At 42.3% G+C, this 19540-nt stretch overlaps 1 protein-coding gene across 2 annotated transcripts in view; it reads left to right on the top strand.

Moving 5' to 3' along the window:
- CRIP3 (cysteine rich protein 3) overlaps positions 1-19323 on the top strand; it is a 743798-nt gene extending 724475 nt beyond the window's left edge. Inside the window, exon 9 of one of the 2 annotated variants that reach the window (XM_086925848.1) lies at positions 18134-19323. Coding sequence is in view for 1 of the 2 variants with exons in the window: in XM_086925847.1 (XP_086781973.1) it covers positions 18134-18348 (215 nt within the window). In the remaining variant the exon portion in view is untranslated. The remainder of the gene's footprint in view (positions 1-18133) is intronic. The other variant, XM_086925847.1, reaches the window with a different exon arrangement.
- Positions 19324-19540: the final 217 nt, after the last annotated feature.

Here is a 19540-nt window from a genome sequence, read left to right as displayed (position 1 = left end):
TATTGATATTGACCGCTGCTTCTAAGACATCTATTTTAGCGGACATTATCCTGGTTCTTTCTAAGACCGGAAGCAATAAGGTTTTAAACATTGCTTCCATCTTGGCCAACAAGACATCGTCACTGCTGAAACATGTTGGACAGGGGTTAGAAGACCCAGAGTGGGCTAATGATGGACAGTACACTATTGGGGGTTCTTGGTTGGTCTGGGAGTGGGAGGAGCTCATCCTATTGACATGATCTATTTTGGGTTGTTTTTGTACCTTTTCTCCCTGTGGGCTTGAGACGTGTTTTCTTTTCCGAGAAATATGGTTAGTGGTATCTTGTTGCAAAACGGGCGTACTGGGTAAGGTAGGAACATTTGATTGTGAGGTACCAGACGTGCTACTCTCGTCGTCCACAATATTTTGGCTATCAGCTTCTAAGCTGGTCCGGTTATTATCAGAGTTCAGTTCCATATTTTCATTGGCCGTGGGTATTGTGGCTCCATCACCATCTACATGGACTATCACTTCAGTCTCTGTGGTAGAAATACAGTTAAACGCTGCATTGGTTAAAGGGCTTTTAACACGGGCCATGGCACCTATAGAAGAGCGTTTCCCAGTGACTAAATCCAGGGACAATCTGTGTTCAACCAGTTCTATTTCTTTTTCTAATATTCCTGTAGCTCTGGTGATAAAGGCATCAAGAGGGCCTGAGACAACACCCTTTGAAGTTTGTATATGCACTAAGCGCTGTTTACCTGATCTTAAAGCCATAATTAGTAGCTGATGTTAATGCCTCAAGATATAACTAAATGAGGTATAAGGTATAACAGGATGTAATTTGAACCAGGACTCTAGGCCCAACCCAACCTCGTCCGACCCCGGACGGCCACAGACGGTCCCGCCCTTGTCCCGGGCTTCTCCCGGCGCCCTCCCGCGCAGCGGGATTGTTACCTCTACTTTATAGTTTTGCTAAGGACCCCAAGGGGGCGGGGCCGGCAGGGAGAGGAGCCCAGCTGGTAACGGGCGCGCGGGGACTCCTGGTCCGTGGAGTCCTCCGCTCTACCCTCGCTGCCCTGCCGGTCTGATGAAGCCCCTTGGAGATGGACTGCCGCTGTGTATCCGCGAAGCGGGACCCGCGAAGCGGGTCCGGCGAGGAGGGGCGCACACAGCAGGCAGATTTGGAGGTAGCGTGTGAAAATGCCCAGCGATGTCCAGAGGACTTCTTGAGTCACTTACTTTACCTACACAGATAGCGATTAAAAACAGTGCACATAAGAAAGTTACAGATGATGTTGGTCGTGGAAATGCATTTGCAGATGAGGTAGCAAAAACTACAGCTAGAGATACTACTAGCCGAATGTATGTGGCTGGTCCTGCGAATTCGGTTAGGGAAATTGGAATGTGTGAAGACACGATTGAGAGTGTGAAAACGATTCAGGGAGAGGCTACTGAGAAGGAATTGAGTACGTGGAAAGAAAGTACAGGAATGTTAGATTCGAAGAAATCCGAAACTTTCGTCTTTCTTCTGCTTGCATGGGAGTTGTCGGAACATCAGCGATGGTCATTACCGGACGCTTACGTGTTGCCGGTTGTGACTATGGCCCATGGTCCAGCTCACATTAGTGCGAAAGGCATATGTAAGCTTTTGGCTCCTGTGTGGCAGAATGAAGGAATTCCAAAATGTGCTGAGAATGTGGTTAAGCATTGCATTGTTTGTTTAATGCATAATCCAGGAAAGGGTACCCCAACTCCGGCAGGCCATTTTGCTCCCCATCATATCCTTTTGAGGTGTTGCAGATCGATTACATTCATATGGATCGATGCAACAACCTCAAGTATGTTCTGGTGGTGGTGGTATGTGCCTTTTACCGTTGGATAGAGGCCTACTCCTTGAAAGATAATACTGATTTGTCCACTGCTAAGGTGCTACTTAAAGAGTTTTTTCCCAGATTTGGTTTGCCGCGCATTGTCTGGAGTGACAAGAAGTGAATTTGTGGGTAAAATTATGCAGAAAGTGTGTTCTGGTCTTGGTATCAGACAGAAGTTCCATGCGGCAAACCATCCACAGTCAGCGGGTTTGGTTGAGGGCTACAATGGTACACTCCAGCTTAAACTAGCTAAGATTCAAGCTAGCACAGGTCTTGCCTGGTCTGATGCCTTGCCCCTAGCTCTTTTGTCAACCAGAACTACTGTGCACTCTCGTATGGGACTTAGCCCATATGAAGTGTTATTCGGACGCCCAGCTAATGTTTGGGGTGTCCCTTGTCCCAGGAAATATTCGGATATACCATATCCCTTGTTAATTGACTACTTGCATGACTTGACTGCTAAATTGAGTGTTATTCGCCAACAGGTGCTAAGTGCTTTGCCAGAGGCTTCCACAGACCCAGGTCACACCGTCTTGCCCGTCTTGCTACTGGGTCTGCGTCAAGAATTTTCAGCGGACTAAGAACTTGGAGCCTCGCTGGTCAACGCCTAGACAAGTTCTGCTTGTCACTCTCACAGCTGTGAAAGTGGTCGGCAAGAAAAAATGGGTTCATGGCATGCACTGTAAGAAAGTGCCTCTGTCATTACCCTTTGATCAGTGGATCCGCAGTGGCATAAGAGAATCAGAGTCTGAGCGATTACTTGTTTTGTGCCCTTCAGTGACGCTCAAATTTATGGAACCCAGTCTGAGAAAGTAGATGACGACATTCTTCAAGCTGCTGTTCCTGCGTATCTTCGAATAGACACTACCAATCCAGAAACGTTATTTAAGGATCAGACTGTGCTGAGCAAAACGCGCTACAATCTGAGGTCGAAAGTTGGCCAGAAGAATTGAACACTTTGACATTTTCTTTTTTTTTTTTCCTTTTTACTCAGACATTTCTTTTTGATCTTTCTGCCCCCATTGTTTCTTATGTGATATTTTGTATTAGATGTGCCATCCGTCTCCGTCGCAGAGTCACGGTAGGAGACTCAGACTGTAACCTCGTTTTGTTCTTTTAGTAAGTGGCTAGTGCCTCAGGATATACAGAAGTGATTAGCTGAGTGATTGAGAAAGATTGCTAAAATTATTTTTAGATAAAGATGGATGGTACAATAATTGTAGGTAGGGAAAATAGGAAGCATGAAATGAGATCGAAGTATTGTAAATTATTACGTAGTTGTTTTGGCGTAATTTTGTGTGTTTTCATGTTTTCGTGTATTTTATTAGCTTGCACAGGTTGGATCGTACATGTTTTGCAGCAGAAAAATGTTGTTAATTCTACGACTTCTTTGTCTACTCATCTTTCTGTCCTTTCACTTAAAATGCATACTCTACCTCCGCATGAGCAGATAAGGAGAGCCGAATATATGAACAATACAATCGTCCAGCTGTTACACCAGCATCAGTTGGCTATTAATATGACTGATTGTTGGGTGTGCGGACTTATGCCACACAATACACATAAGGGAATGCCATATCTGGTTCTTCCCTTTTCATATGAGGGTTCAGCTTGGGCCTACCTGGCTGTGTTTTCAGCCGCATACCACAACAGACTTAGAAGTTCCGTTAAAACTTTTGGGAATGGATTGGATTTTAGCCACAGCTCTTTGATTAAGGGTATAGTGGTGATGGCTAAGATCGTAGAGAAGAACAAGATTCCATTAGATGAGAAGAGAGCTTATGAGGGATGGAATTTTACAAATTATGTTTCTAGACTTGGCGACAAAACTAGACAGGGTTGGTCTTCTCCAGTATGGACCGTGTCCCATCAAGGTAATTTTTGTCTCCAAGTTAATAGCAAAAAGACTGACCGCAAACGGAAGTCTGTATACTTACATTTTCTCGTCTCCTGCCTTCCCTCCATTGGTTCCGTCTCAAGGAACATATTTCGTTTGTAATGACAGAGCTTATACGTGGCTCTCTTCTAACTTGTTATGTAGCCTTTCTCCTTCCCCCTACATATATGGCTCGGGCAGACCATCACAGAATTGGATATAGTCGAGGTATATTTGATGCCAAAGACACGACAGAACAAGAGGGAGGAGACTTTCTTAAAGGATTCCTTCCCTTTTGGGGTCCAATGGCCAACAGCAGACACATCAGACAATTGGTTTGTGTGGTTGAGACCACCATCAATGTTACTGCAGGTGCGCTAAGTAATATTACGGCAGAGCTTCAGGCTGACCGTCTTATGACGTTACAGAATAGAATTGCATTAGATGTGATCTTAGCAGACCCAGTAGGTGTTTGTAGATTGATCGGATCTAGTTGCTGCATTTATATTTCAGATGATGCTCGGACAATATACCAGGCCATTTACAGATTGCATACCGTTTCCGAGTCGATTCATCAGGACGAAGGAAATTGGTCTTTTATGGGATGGTTTGGGGGAATATTGTCATCTTGGGGATGGAAGATCCTAACGTTCCTTGGAGCAATTTTGGCCATCATATTCTCTTGTTGTTTGTGTATTCAATGTGGTCCTGCAGTTTGTGGTCTACTGGCTACTCTGTGTTCCACAGTCCGTAACTCCAAAGACAGATAATATTAGGATGATGGTGCAGCAACAGCTTGAGGATTTTATGAACATTGATGTTGATTCCGACTCAGATTAGCATGAGTTGGTTTGTCTTTGCCTGAGTAATGGCAAAAGGAGGGTCTGAGGTTCTGTAAATTGCGAATTTGTTCGTGCTCAGCCTCCATTTTGTAGCCACCGCCATTTTGTGTTGCCCTCACTCAGCACGGCGAGCACAATGTTTTTGTCGTTTCTGCATTTACATGTCAAGTGGTTTCTTCGCCCTTGTTTACTAACGAGTGTCAGGGTCTGGCCGAGTACACTAATTCCTGTCTGAGCTGATTAATCCCCGTCCGGACTATTTGTTGGTTCGCACCATTCTTTCCTGTAGGTTATCTTATCTGCTGTCCTTCGCTAGACGTCTCATGCATTCTCCTGTTTCACCACTGTCCTTCTAGAGCATTAGACTGTGTTTTCTCTACTTGTAAACTGAATTGTGCGGATTCGTTTGTAATTTAGTTAAGGGGTTGAGTGATAAACATAACCACGGCAACTTGGGTTACTTAAGACTTAAAGCATTGTCTATAACATTTGCCTATGCCTCATGCTCTTGTGTTTGTATTTTGCATTGTATTGTATCGTATATAAGCCTGTGCGCCACGGAGTTAAATGGCAGTCTCTTTTGAACCTCGTTATATCAATGGCTTCGAAGACCACTGTACCAGCTGCAGCTAATAAATACAATCTTCTACGCCAGACGAAGAGTCTGAGCGCATTCACTGCCTGCAACCCGTTGTGACAGCAGACCCCCGGTTACGGCCCACAGCCCTGATTCAGTCAGGCCTTGCCAGTACTACCCGCTGCTCAGACGGAAGAATCATTCAGCCTTGGATGATCGAGTCTATAACCAGGATTTCAACCACGTCTTCCTGCCAGAGCTTAAGTCACTGTTCTCATCGACAACCCCGTCCTGATGAGGATCCCGACCAACGGGGATCGAAACGCCGTCGACTAGACAGCTTGAATTTCACGACGCATTTCACGTCTTGTGCTCCCATACTAATAATTGTGTTTCAAGTAATGGTTACTTGTCTCTGTTGGGGCCATTATCTGATGTTTATATCTTGATTAATGCGTCGCCTTTGCTGTTGTTTTTAAACACTTGCACACTCACTTGTCACTGATTGTATATAGCACCTGCACCAAGTGTCACCGGGTTGTCACAAGATCCACTCTGTACAGTGCTGCTTTAACTGTATTGACCCTTGAAAGTTTTTTTCCTATCACTTATGAAAATAAGACTACCCTCTCTGAAAATCCCTTGACTCCTTGGTTTTCCTTTCTTTGTAATGCATATTGCATACATTTTCAAAATTGTCTCCGCATAATACCTGTTGGGAACTGTTTTTACTCACATGATACACCCATCCCAACGTGGTTTATGGGTTCTCTCCTGTTGTTTTCATACATCTGTATTTGACAAGGCAGGTGAATTCCGGGGATTTCAGGCGTACCGTGAGCCGCCGAGCCTAAAGGCTACAGTCCTCCAGTTCTTTTGCCCACTCTGCCACCCCAGTTCAGACATGGCCATATGTAAATCCGTCTGACCCTGTGCCTCATGGGAACAGTCCAGCCTGAACTGCCAAGCCATGCCTTCCCTGGACTGGAAGCAAGCTTCCTCGGACCGTTTTCTGGCATTTCAGCCAGGCTTGCTTCAATCCAGTGGCAAAGTGAACAAGGGACTCACGTCTGAGCATACCCTGCCAACTTATGGCAAACAAAGCGGTACAAAAGGGGGTGGTGATGGACGGAGCATCTTATAGCCTTATTGACTGAGGCGTTGTTTCTGTCTTGTATGTTGATTTCAGACAGGTTCAGCTGTCCCCTTCACTGTGGGTGTGTTCCGGTAGGGGGTCTTGCCTCCTTTTCTACCTCTTCTCCCTGGAGACTTGGGGTGTTTCTTCTTCTTCTGTACTCCTCTGCCGTTGTCTGTTCCTCTGGGGCTTCCGGCAGGAGTTCCTGGTGCCTTGACTGCACTTGGGGTGTACTGCCCTCCCTTTGCCTCGTCCTTACTTCCTTCGGCTTAGTGGGGGCTGGGCCGCCCCTCTTGTCAACATAACACATCCCCTGTTGGGCCCTGTGTTCTTCCAAGTTGGTGAGGTTCTCTTCTGCTTGTGGGGGGACTAGGTTATTCTCCCTGTCCCTATGACTCGTCCCCTGTTCGGGCCCTGTGTTCTTCAAGCTGGGAAGGTCCTCTCGCAGACCCTCCTCCCCTTTGGGTATGGCTAGGGTATCTATTCTACGTTAAGGAATCTGCGGCTAGTAGTCTCTATCAGATGTACGAGTTACTTACCTTTGGTAACGATGTATCAGGTAGAGACGATTCTCGCCGCTCTTCCTCCCTGTTCTGCGAGGACCCTTAGTTTGGCCTTCTGCACTTGCTTGCCTCCGGGTGGTTGTCTTCTGCGAGTGCCTTTTCTTCCTTCCTCCCTAGGGGGATGCTTGTCTCGTGAAATTCCTTCCCTGCTGGTGATTTCATGGGTACTTCTGCATCCCTGCACCCTGGTCTTCCAGTGTGGGTTCTGCTCGTGCCCATCTTCCTTTCATTGCTTACGCTTTTGGACTTCTCTGCAGTCCTGTGGTTGAGGTCTCGTGGGTGGGTCTCGCCCCTTTTCTCTTTTCAGGAGATGTCTCTCCCTACTGGTGTTGCCTGGGGGTAAATTGTCCTTACTCTTCCTTTCTGGCCTTGGTGCCCTTCTGTTTTGGGCTGTGGTTGCAGACCTCTTCGTCTGCTGTGCTCTGCTCTTTCCTTCCATGAAGTTGGTGCCATAAGTGTCTGGCCCTCTTCTGGATGGTGCTGTTCCTCACCATTCGTGTCTTCCCTTTCTGTTTAGCTGTTTTTTTTGGCACACTGTTCCCGTATTCTCACAGTTTTTGTTCGTGATGACTCCTCGTTGTGGCGCGCAAAAGTTCTCAGAAGAAAACTGATGTAGGCGTCCCGGGGTGGGACTTGTGTATCCTCGCTGACGTCACGTACGCGGACGACATCAGGACGAGTCACGTGGTGCCGTCCCCCGGCGCGCAGGGTTGTTGCAGCAAGAAGTTTTCTGAATCCAGTCTCACGCCTGGGGATAATTCTACGTTAAGGAATCTGCTGCTAGAATCGTCTCTACCAGATATATCGTTACCAAAGGTAAGTAACTCGTACGACGGTGCAGGAGAGGTCCCGGCAATGGTGGTTCATAGACCTTCTCCACATGTCTGAGCGTCCACATCTGAAGCTGCCATGCAGACGTTCCTTTTCACGGAGGTCAGATAGTTCATCCTAACCTCTCCTCTTTGAATTTGGCAGCATGGCTCGTGAGCTAGCACAATATGGGCATTTGAACCTTCCACAAGAATACATGAACATTCTCAAGGAGGCTGAGTGACCTTTAACACGATCAACTTATTCATTTAAATAGAAGATTCTGTATCTGGTGTTCGAACAATAACTTTTATTCAACAAGATGTCAAGAAGCGATTCTTCCATATTTACTTAATCTGGCCTAATCAGTCTTACAGTTCTCTACAAAAGTTCATTTATAGGCAATTACTGTCTAAAGAAGATGTCCTTCATAAACCCCTTTTTGTCAAAATTCCTGTTATCCAGGATTTCTTAGAGGGTTTGAAAAAGGTTTTCCTCTCCCATATGGCATCCATCCCCTCCCTGGGATTTATTATAGTCCTTTCAAACCTCATACAAGCCTTTTTTTGTAGCCTATTCATAACTCCTCTTTGCAACATCTCCCTTGGAAACCTACTTTCCTTGTAGCTATCATGTATGCTCATAGGATTATGGAAATTCAGGTGTTATGTTCTCATGAACCATACACAGTGTTCCATTCTAGTAAGGTGGTCATGAGGGCTCATCCGAAAGTTACTCCGGACTTTCACATTAATCAAACCATTTCTTTGCCTACGCACCCCTCTACACCCACTGAAAGGACTCCCCATTATCTCAATGACAGGCAAGTCTCAAAATATTTTCAGGACAAAACATAAGATATCTGCAAATTGGACCAATTGTTTGTAAACGATTGGCCTGGCCATACAGGTTTAGTCACGTGCAAAGCATCTCTATCCAGATTGTGTTTTGCGTTCTGTTATGCTATCAGAAGGTGAATAAGGTTCTATCTGGCAGACCTAAAGCTCGATCCACTAGAGGGAAAGTGGATACAGCTGCTTTATTGAGAAATGTACCAATTGCTGAAATCTGTAAAGCGGCTATATGGAGATCTGTTCACACTTTTACCAGACACTTGTTTGGATTCCGATAGTAGAAGAGATGCTCAAGTAGAACAGGCCTCCCTTACAAATTGATGCTAAATAGTCTCTTTCCTTTCTACTGTAATTTTGTAGAAATGGTCATGTGTAGGAAAGTAGGATCTGCTTTCATGGTTACCCCCACTGTTTGCTGGTGTCAGTATGTTTGTTTGACTAGTCTGACTTGGATCCTGCTAATCAGGACCCCAGTCACTGTGCTTCCTCAATAAATTTGACATGGTAAGTACTTGGGTACCTCCACAATTGACTTCTGGTGTCCCCTTAGAAGTCCCTCGTATATGGTATTAAGGTACCCAGGGCATAGGTACACCAGGGGTCTCCCATGGCCTGCAGCGTGTATTGTTCCACCCATCAGAGACTTCAGGCTTGCCATTGCAGCCTTGGTAAGATGGTGCCAGCACCACTTACTACCGATATACATTTTTCTTGTGTCTGAGGTCATTACACTTAAAACCTTTAGGTAACCCCTAAAGCAGGCCTTTCAATTCTAAAGGCAGGGTTCTGGGTTAAAAATGTGTTGGTTATTGAGGATTCGTTTGGTCGTCTGTTCTGGCTCTGGTTCCTGGAGCTGGGTTGCAGTTTTGACTGTTTGTGCATGTATGTATATATGTATGTATATATGTATATGTATATATGTATATGTATATATGTATATGTATATATGTATATGTATATATGTATGTATATATGTATATGTATATATGTGTATATGTATGTGTATATGTGTATATGTATGTATATATGTATGTATATATGTATGTATATATGTATGTATATGAATGTATATGTATATGAATGTATATATGTATATGAATGTATATATGTATATGTATGTGTGTATGTATGTGTATATGTATGTGTATATGTATGTATGTATGTATATGTGTATATATATATATATATATATGTGTATATACATGTGTTTATATGTATGTGTGTATGTGTGTGTGTGTATGTATGGGTGTGTGTGTGTGTGTATGTGTATATGTGTGTATGTGTATGTAGGAGTATGTGTATATATGTATGCATATATGTATGTGTAACACCAGTAGCAAAAGACGAGGCGAACCCAGGAACTGGTGTTTTTAATTTATTTAGTGCCCAACACCAGCTGCTGAACGGAATTACACCAAATTTGGCAAAAAGTTAGGGCTTGGTTCAAAAAGAGCCCTTTTTGTTAAATGGTGTAAATATGTTCAGTAGTTTTTCAATTATTAATAGAAAAAGATATATATATATATATATATATATATATATATATATATATATATATATATATATATATATATATATATATATATATATATATATATATATATATATATATATATATATATATATATATATATATATATATATATATATATATATATATATATATATATATATATATATATATATATATATATATATATATATATATATATATATATATATATATATATATATATATATATATATATATATATATATATATCTCCTAACCACATATCTCATTGTGAGATCTGATTTGGCTGTCAGCACTTCATCCAAGAAGTGTTGGCAGCCATCCTGGGACCAATATACATGAGAGCACCTCATTAAAAAGCATTGTAGTAAATAGGTTTAAAGCCTTTAGTTACATTATAAATTATTTGTTGATGGTACCATACTCATTTTAGGAATTGTGGTGTGTTCTAAGATGATGTTACCATGTTTAAAAGCCTTCTGCTGGGATATCATGAATCATGTTTGAGAGAAATATTTTCTCATGCTTTTCCCACAGAGGTTTGGAAGGTGATCTAGAAGCTAAACTGAGAGCATGTTTTCTCTAAATTCACATTATCTTTCTCAGTCATGTGAGAATGAAGTCTGACATTCTCAGTAAAACATGTGCATCCAACAAGGGCAGAGACTGTCAGTTGATTCCTTTGTGTTCTACTGCAGCTTCCCAGAGTGTTCTAAAGAACAACTAGAGCGCTAACAGTCCTACTTATTACAAAGGTATAGCACACCTGAAGCCATCTTGATTTGAAAAAACTGATAACACTTAAAAGATTTAATTTAAAAAGGAACACGAGGGGGTTCATTTTGCCATAGAAATTATGGTTAGTGCTGAAGAAAGAAAAATTAGGGCACATTTTGAGTGACTTCTCAAATCCTCTTGTATTTCATTAAAAAATTCTGACATGCAGACTGAAACATGCACTTTTAATACCTGCAGCAAACTTCCATGGTGAGCAGTAGCTTTACTACAGTGATCTAATGAGCAACTAGAGTGCTAACATTTAGAATTTATGGCAATTGTGTGACATATCTGAATACCTTCTTGATGGAATCCAAGCAAAGAACTGAAAGCATTTCCTACTGAGGAGACTGCAGTAAGTGAGGAAATTAGGAAATTTCATAACCAATAAAACTCCCAAGATGGCCACCAGAGACAAAAGAGCCCAAATGGAGCACAAATCTCACCTAGATGTAGCCCACATGTAGCCCAATGACAGAAGTGTGCAAAACACTTTTTTTTTTGTTTTTGAAGTTTTGTATAGTGCAGACTTGTCAGTTATTGGAGTGCTTTACATGAGCGTTGGTTACATCACACAAGAACAAATTCATTTTGGTTGTAGGCATGGGGAGATTAAGTGATTTGACCAGAATCACAGAATGTCGAACTGAAGCAGAAACTCCAACCTGGTTCCCCAGTTTCAAAGTCTGCAGCTCTGGACGTAACACCACATCCTCTCCCCTAAGTGCAACATTTAATCAAGTGGTCAACTGGATAAAGAAACATAAAGATAACAAATAATTTAAAAGTGCTTTGTTGCTATTTGAAAACTCAGAAAATATGTCCTCATTTTAGTTTTTTAGAACACTAGCCATAATTTTGATACAAATAAGACCCTCTCATATATGTAATTTCTAAAGGAAATACTCTAGGTATTACAGTTTTGATTACATCAAGATGACGTCAGGAGTTCTACACTTTTGTAATCTAGAATGTTAGGATACTATTGAGAGGCAGAGGCCAGAGGCACAGACTCTGAAAATTGAAGGCATCTAGGTGGGTGCAGAGGCAACAATTTGATCACACTGGGCAGGCAGGAAGGGCAGTGGCAGCACAACAGACTATGGAGGGCTGGGGGCAAGGAGGCAGGGCAGCAGCAGCAAGCTGACCATGGAGGTCCGGCAGGATGGGCACTAGAACCAAGACACACCATGGAGAGCAACAGTGAGACTAGTATGGCATATACACACAGACCATGGAGGGAAGGTGAAAGGGGGTATGGGGAAGCTAGCTGACTACACCGGGAAGGTGGGAGGGGCCGTGGCAGCACAGAAGACCATGCATGGCAAGCAGGAGGGTTAGTGGCAGCACAATTGGCTATGATGGGCAAGAAGGAGGGTGCAGGGGCATGCACAAAGGACCATGGATGATAGAAGGGAAGGTCGGGACCCGGGCACAAACAGGAGAGTTCAGGGAAAGGGGCCTCACAACAGACCACGCGGGGCAGGCAGGAGGAAAGGGATAGGGGCAAAGAATGTGTACAGGCAGGGTGGAGGTGGCAGGGAGAGGTTACAGTCATTAGACAATGCTAGGCAGGTGGGAGGGGAGTGGCAGCTCAACAGAACACTCTAGTAGATACGAGTGGCAGGTCCATGGAACATGGTGGGCGAAAAGGATAGAGCAGGGGCATGCACACAGACATCGGAGGTCAGGTGGGGAAGGACAATAGGGGGAGCAAGCTAAGCACAGAGGCTAAGCAGGAGGTCAATGATGGGGCATAGAATTGGGCAATGGATAGCAGGAAGAGTGGACTGGTACATCATGCTAAATGGAGGGCAGTAGCAGCACATCAGGCCATGCATGGCAGGAGGGAGGAGGCTAGTCCATGGATTCAGACAACAGAGGGTAGGGAGGAGGTGGATGGGGCAGCAAACTAACTGTTCAGAGAAGGCGGGAAGGCCAGTGCAGAACAAGGGCCAGACAGGGCTGTAATAAGTGAGCAGGGACATGGACTTGGACAATGGATGGCTAGGAGGAGGAAAGGTAGGAGCAGCAAACTTGGGTGGGGGCAGCACAATGCCAGGCCCTGCTTCCAACCTCCCACCATCCATTGTGATATGCATCATACTTACCGTAAAAAAAAACTAGAACTTTTCCACAAAAAAAGATTACAGGGACGGTATAGTTAGACTCAGATTTCACTCATACACAACAAGTGAAATTGAGCAGTTATAGTTACATGAGCTAACTAGAACGTACTCCCCCACAATGTACTGCTAATGACCTCAGACATTACATCATTCATGACATGGTCAGTTACATCACTCATGACATCTCAAATGAGCTGTGAATGGAACTATAATCGCTAGAACTTTATTTAGGGATAGTGTGTGTATAATAACACCCCTTTTTAGGGCGAGCGAAGCGAAAAGCCCTTTTACTAGTGTTTCAAAAATGGACCTGGAAATTCCGCACAGCTCGTTTTTATTTTCTTTCGTGTAAGAACCATTATAATATGCAACGTGCCCAGATTAATATGGCCGATAGCCTTTCACTATAAAGTAATGTGTAGTCCACTGTTTGTTGATGATTGCATTCTTAAGTATGTTTATTATGAATAAGTCATGTTGACAAACATACAGGTATGGCGGCCACGGGCAAGATATGCTGAAATGACATTGTGTGCATATTAACACTGGTTTTCTTTTTTTTTATTGTATCAATTCCTGAATTCTCACATCGTGACCAGGCCAATATGGCCAACAGCTTTTTGGATTAAAGTAATATATAGTCCTTTGGTAATGTTGGCAACTAGAGGCATTTGCATATTTAAATAAGGATGCTACAATGACATCTTGTATCGTTCTCAAGGTTCGGGCGAGCCGAAACGTGTGGATCATGTCTTTTACAGATTAAATACTTCCAAACTACAACCTGAGTGCTGATGCCTTCCTTGTCAGAGTGAGAGGAGATTACATACATATATATATAAAATTCACTGAAACAAACCACAAGTTTCAGGGACATTATAGTTAGAAATGAGCATTTAAAAAACCTCAGAAATTCACTGAAAAAAACACAGGTTTCATGGTCGTCATAGTTAGTTGGATATTTCACTCGTACAAAACGAGAAATTCGCCTGTTGTAGTTAGTTGTGCTAACTATAACTTGCGCCCCCGCAATGCATTGCTGATGACGACACATATTGGAGTGGTGGAGTGGACACATGTGGAGTGGTGTGGCTCACCAGTTAGAGGCGGCAGACCCGGGAGCAGAAGTCGGCCGGGACCAGGGTTCAATTCCCGACGCGGCAGGGTCGTGGACTTGGGTCAGCGGACTCGATAATTCTCGCTTCGGTGCCTACTCTAATCTGGGGGTCTCACTCGGCAACTCTGGGCATCAGCTTGCCTAATCTCCACAACGGCCCCCCCCCCAACGCCGGGGATGCCTGGCTCCACCCTGGGAACTCCCAGCAGGGACCATCCCACAGGGAAAGCCAGGACGGGTTCCCCAGCGTTGCACAGCGCCAGGAAACCTCAGGGTAGCAACGCGCTTTACAAGTGCAAACATAATAATAATTACATCACTCATGACATGGTCAGTGACATCACTGATGACATCCACGTGATCATCTGATGCACCTCCTCAAACCTTAAATTACAGACTACCATTCTTGAAACCATAGACACACCAATACTAGTACAGCTACAATATTCATTGCACTATGCATGTAGACATCTAATCAGCTATATAGCATTGATACAGTCTTTTAAATACTTAGTACCTATGCAGTCTAGGAATCCTTCTGTCTGTCCCTTGCACTTGTCCATTCACCCATCCAGCACTATGTACATATCCAATCACTCAGCCAGTACCTAATCACTTATAAATTTAGCATGCACTCTCTTTGCAGTACTGAAATTACTCCAGTTCTTAGTCCTATACTTACGGAATGGCCTAGCCACTAACCCAAGTACAATGTTTTGTCCACAATGCATGCAGATCTCTAACAAGCTACATACTATAAATACGCTCTTCTAAATACACAGTTAATACCTATGCAGTGTTGGAATCCTTCGGTCTCTGCCATGTATTTCTCCAATCACCCATCCAGCACTATCTTCATATCCTATCACTCCGCCAATACCTAAGCACTTCTAAATTCAACATGTACACTCTTTGCAGCACTGAAATTATTCTAGTTACTAGTCCTGTACCTAAGGAATGGCCAAGCCAGAAAAACTAGTACAGCTACAATATTCTGTACACTATGCATGCAGACCTCTAATCAGCTTCATAGCATTGATAGTCTTTTAAATACTCATTACCTATGCAGTCTAGGAATCCTTCTGTCTGTCCGATGCACTTCTCCATTCAACCATCTGGCATTATCTACGTATTCGATCACTCTGCCAATCCCTAAGCACTAATACGTTTAGCAGGCACTCTTTGCAGCACTGAAATTAGTCCAGTTATTAGTCCTATACTTAAGGAATGGCATAGCCACTAATAGAAGTGCAGGTACCATATTTTGGACACTATGCATGCAGACCTCTAACCAGCTACATACTTATTGATACGCTCTTCTAAATACCCAGTTAGTATCTATGCAGTCTAGGAATCCTCCTGTCTGTCCCATGCATTTCTCCAATCACCCATCCAGCACTATCTACTTATCCTATTACTCCACCAATACATAAGCACTTACAAATTCACCATACACTCTAATACACATGCAATTCCTCCCTGAGCACTATCCTTAAAGTAAATGTCAACATTAAATGTACTGAAATTGGGCAATCAAATATCACAAAACCGATACAGCCATATAACAATCTACTTAACAAAAATGTACTTAGTATGTCAGTTCAATAGAAATATCATGCTTCAAATGATCAGTCCTTTGTTCTGTCAAAGATATAGAACATCCAATTTATTCTTGTGCAAACGATCCAACAGTACAGTCCTTCAATGAATTCTTCCAAATTGTCAAAAGATCCAAATAATTAAGCTAAATTCAGATTCATCCTCTTTGCAAAAAAGCAGCCAACACGTGTTTCGTCATGCACCGATCTGTGCCTTAATGTCTTCCTCAGGGCTTATAGGCTTTGATTCTAAAGCTCCCGGTATTAAACTTCTCGAAATCCTATACACACTGACCACTGTATTATTACGTCATCAATTCAAATTTTAACAAAGTATTGTACTGCTCGTTGGCAACTATAAATTATCCACATCCATCCCGCGAAAACTTTCCAGGAGTGACAGACACGTCGGAAATGGTCTCGTACTCGTGAATTACAACCTGCGGGGGGAAAAAATATATATATATATATATATATATATATATATATATATATATATATATATTAAATTTAAATTTGAATTTGAAACTAAACCATTCACTGGATGAACTCATCAGTGATGTCATTTGAGGTGTCTTCAGTGATGTCACTGAACATGTCATGAATGATGTAATATGTGACATCAACAGTGCATTGCGGGCGCGCGAGTTATTCTATGGTTTTGCACGAGTGAAATGTCTAGCTAACTAGAACACCTCTGAAACCTATGTTTTTTTCTGTGAATATATATATATAGATATCCCGTTTTTTAAATGCAATCTGAAGAAATTGGTCACTGTAGCCTTTTTTTTAGGCTGCAACTAATTCATGTCTTAAGTGTTTCTCCAGGCCTTCCTGAAGAAAGGCTAACATCTACACTTAAGAAGACATTGAGTAGTGCTCCAAGAACTCCGCATGTGGGTGGGACTAGTCGGTGCTAATGACTTCAGTGGATATTACCCTGAGAGAGAACTGGGATTACAGATAAGAAACTATACCTTCTTTGATGTACTCAAAGCAATAAGAAGAAGAGGATAAACTATTTTTGGCCAAAGTCGTTCAGATGCGCCTAAGTGTTTCCCTTCAACTTCAGAAAAGTCTCCTGGGATTAAGGTCCCTCATAAAGATCTTCCCACAAAGAGCACCAAATTAATCATGTGACTGCTACTGGCTACCTTTTCCGGTGCTGAGCTCTGTTTTTGACATTTGGGCAAGTTTGCAGTTAATATTTAATGTTTTTTCTTTAAAAGATATCAAAGCCAAACCTGCATTCATGTTTTTACCACATATTGTGACTTGCCCAGGGCTTGCTGAAGGGACCTGAAAAATAATTTTAAAAGTAGCTTTTTTTTCATGGAAAGTGGTGTGGAAAGATTTTTCTTTGATTTATGCTGTTTCTACCTCCTTGCACTTTGTGGTGGAAACTAGAAAACCAAGCTTACTTCAGCATGGAATTATTTGTGTAGACTGTTCAAGGGTTAATTTTTTTGCAATGAAGGTCAGTGTCTGGAATTCTTAAAGGTAAGTTGGCAATGAGAGCAGTCCGCCTGCTGCAGGCCACAGTTTTATATTATATTTTGCTTTAAAGGGTTTCAACAGTGGTGATTCAGCCACAAGTATTAAAGACTTAATTTGACCATTTGGATGTATTTTTAAAACCCAAAAATGAAATGTTGGCTCTTATTAGCATGTTTTTATATTATTTTTTTCTTTCATGAAAACATGGTTTCCCAAATGGCATATGGTCCTGCGTGTTAACGGAGAATTAGGATTACAAGTAAGTAACCTTCTATCTACACTCAATAGAAGAGCAATACAGTCAAAAAAGGGGTGCAAAGCCAATAGGATTGTCTTTAAAAATATATTTATAAAATGTTTCTATGTTGATTGCAGAATTTGTATGTTTGCGCGCTTTGGTGAGTGGATGAATAGAAGAGCTACTGAATGGATAAACCGGTATGTGACTAAGTGGATGGTCACAAGACTATAGATGAATGGGTGAGTGCATTGATGGATGTATAGGTGAGCTAAGTGAGTCTCATGAGATGGATCAGTTACACACATTCATCTAACTTATTTTCACCATCTCCCACTCACAAATGCATGCACTTTCCAATCAGTTAAGCACTTCTGATATAAATAAGCAGGCCTATGGGCTTTATCTGTTCTTTTTTCTTGGTGAACTGTGAAGGGCAGTGTGATTATGCCAGAATGGGATTTGCTTTGTCTGATGTACACAGGGATGGTGCAGTACTTGCATACTACCAAACAGTTGTAGAAGCCGTTTTCGGTGCTGCATTAAGTGTCAGGGATAACCACAGGTTGATAATGGGATGGAGCCTACTGGTCCAAAGTTAAAAGTAGTGTCCGCCCACCAGCGCAGTCGTGCTGGTTTGATTCCTAAGTGATCCAAGGTTAAAATAAAAAGTATGTGCCCGTGAGTTTACACGCTGTCTAGATCAAGCTCTTGATGCCTAGATATTAATGTTTGTTTCTTGTCTTATCCCAGGCCTTTGGTCCTCTGGGGAGTCAGTACATTGGAGATGGTCGCTCGGTCTGTGGACTCTGAAGGAGCTGATGCACTTACCCTCTTTTACAGTATTACGAAGCCTTGCTGCTCAGGACTGCATCTTTATCACGTGTCTCGCCTCCCGAAGACTTTGGCAAAATCTTCCTTGGTTGTGGAAGGCTAACTGCTCTATAGTGATGTTGCCTTCATTTTGAATCACGTTTGTGTCATTATTTTAGAAAATCTTTGAGGATGTGAAAGACGAAAGCTATGACTTAATACAGAGAACATGACCCATGAGAGCCACCAAGATGCAGTTTTGTGACTATTGGTGCTGATCGTCAAACAGTGGACATGTCCTCTCTGAACCAGCACTTTACAAAGCGTGGACGATTCTGCTGTGATTGACCATATTGAAGATTTTATATTGTTCTAATTAAGTTGATTTACAAGGGATGAAGTAGTTGTTTTGTACTTCTGCATTGATGCAATTACATAGTAAAGTGGAAAGGAAAAGGAGAAAGCTGACTCCCAGTTAGAGCCTGCATGACACACCCCAGTTGTCGGTTTTTAAATGTTCACTTTGTCAAGTGTCACTTATTGAAAACAGTATTAGATTTAACAGTAGTCTTAAATGTACCTAGTCGCCAGTCCGTATTCTGGTGTATGCAAGTGCACTGAAGCAGAAATAAACTGACCATCTGCAATAAGGCTCATTGATTAGGTTAGAAACGTATGCACCTGATTTTTGAGAATTTCGTGTGTGCCATGCTTTTAAACTGCTGAATGAATTCAATTCCGAGTGCAAGAAAATTAATCTGGCATTACAAAGCTACCTTCTCCAGGATACTTTGCTAAAGTGTTGTACTTGTTCAGACCACAATCTTCGTTTGAAATGGAGATCTTGTTTGGTCTAATCTTATAGAAGTAATGACACTTTTATGATTATTTAAACACACTTGTGAAATTCAACTCTTTGTGAAGACTCATTGCTCCAAGTAATTGTGCTAGAGTTGAGCCTTCTCCGTCTTGTACACGTGACAGAATTCTAGTCTGCCATTGAGAACCATTTATTCTGGATGTTTCCTTTACACTTACGTTTTATTTCATAGAACTGTATTTTTATAAGTTGTTTTGGTGTTTTCACACATTGTAATAAAGTTTCTTGAGCACACTCTTAGTGGATGGGCAATCTGTCAAACCTCTCCTTTTTGAAACTGCCCATTTAATTACTATGTGCATCACTGATTGTACCTCAATCTCTATGTTCAGCAGTATTTCCAATACTGGTAAGAAAACTATCAAAGCCATTAACTATCCTTTTCGAGACGGACATTGTAGTGAAGCACCTCCTGTGGCTATATATCTTAGTCTTCTATGGAACATCAAAGGCACAAGAGAGGCAAA

This window comes from Lissotriton vulgaris, chromosome 6 (assembly GCF_964263255.1).
Source record: "Lissotriton vulgaris chromosome 6, aLisVul1.2, whole genome shotgun sequence".
Lineage (NCBI taxonomy): Eukaryota > Metazoa > Chordata > Amphibia > Caudata > Salamandridae > Lissotriton > Lissotriton vulgaris.
This window is presented reverse-complemented; position numbering and strand designations above follow the sequence as displayed.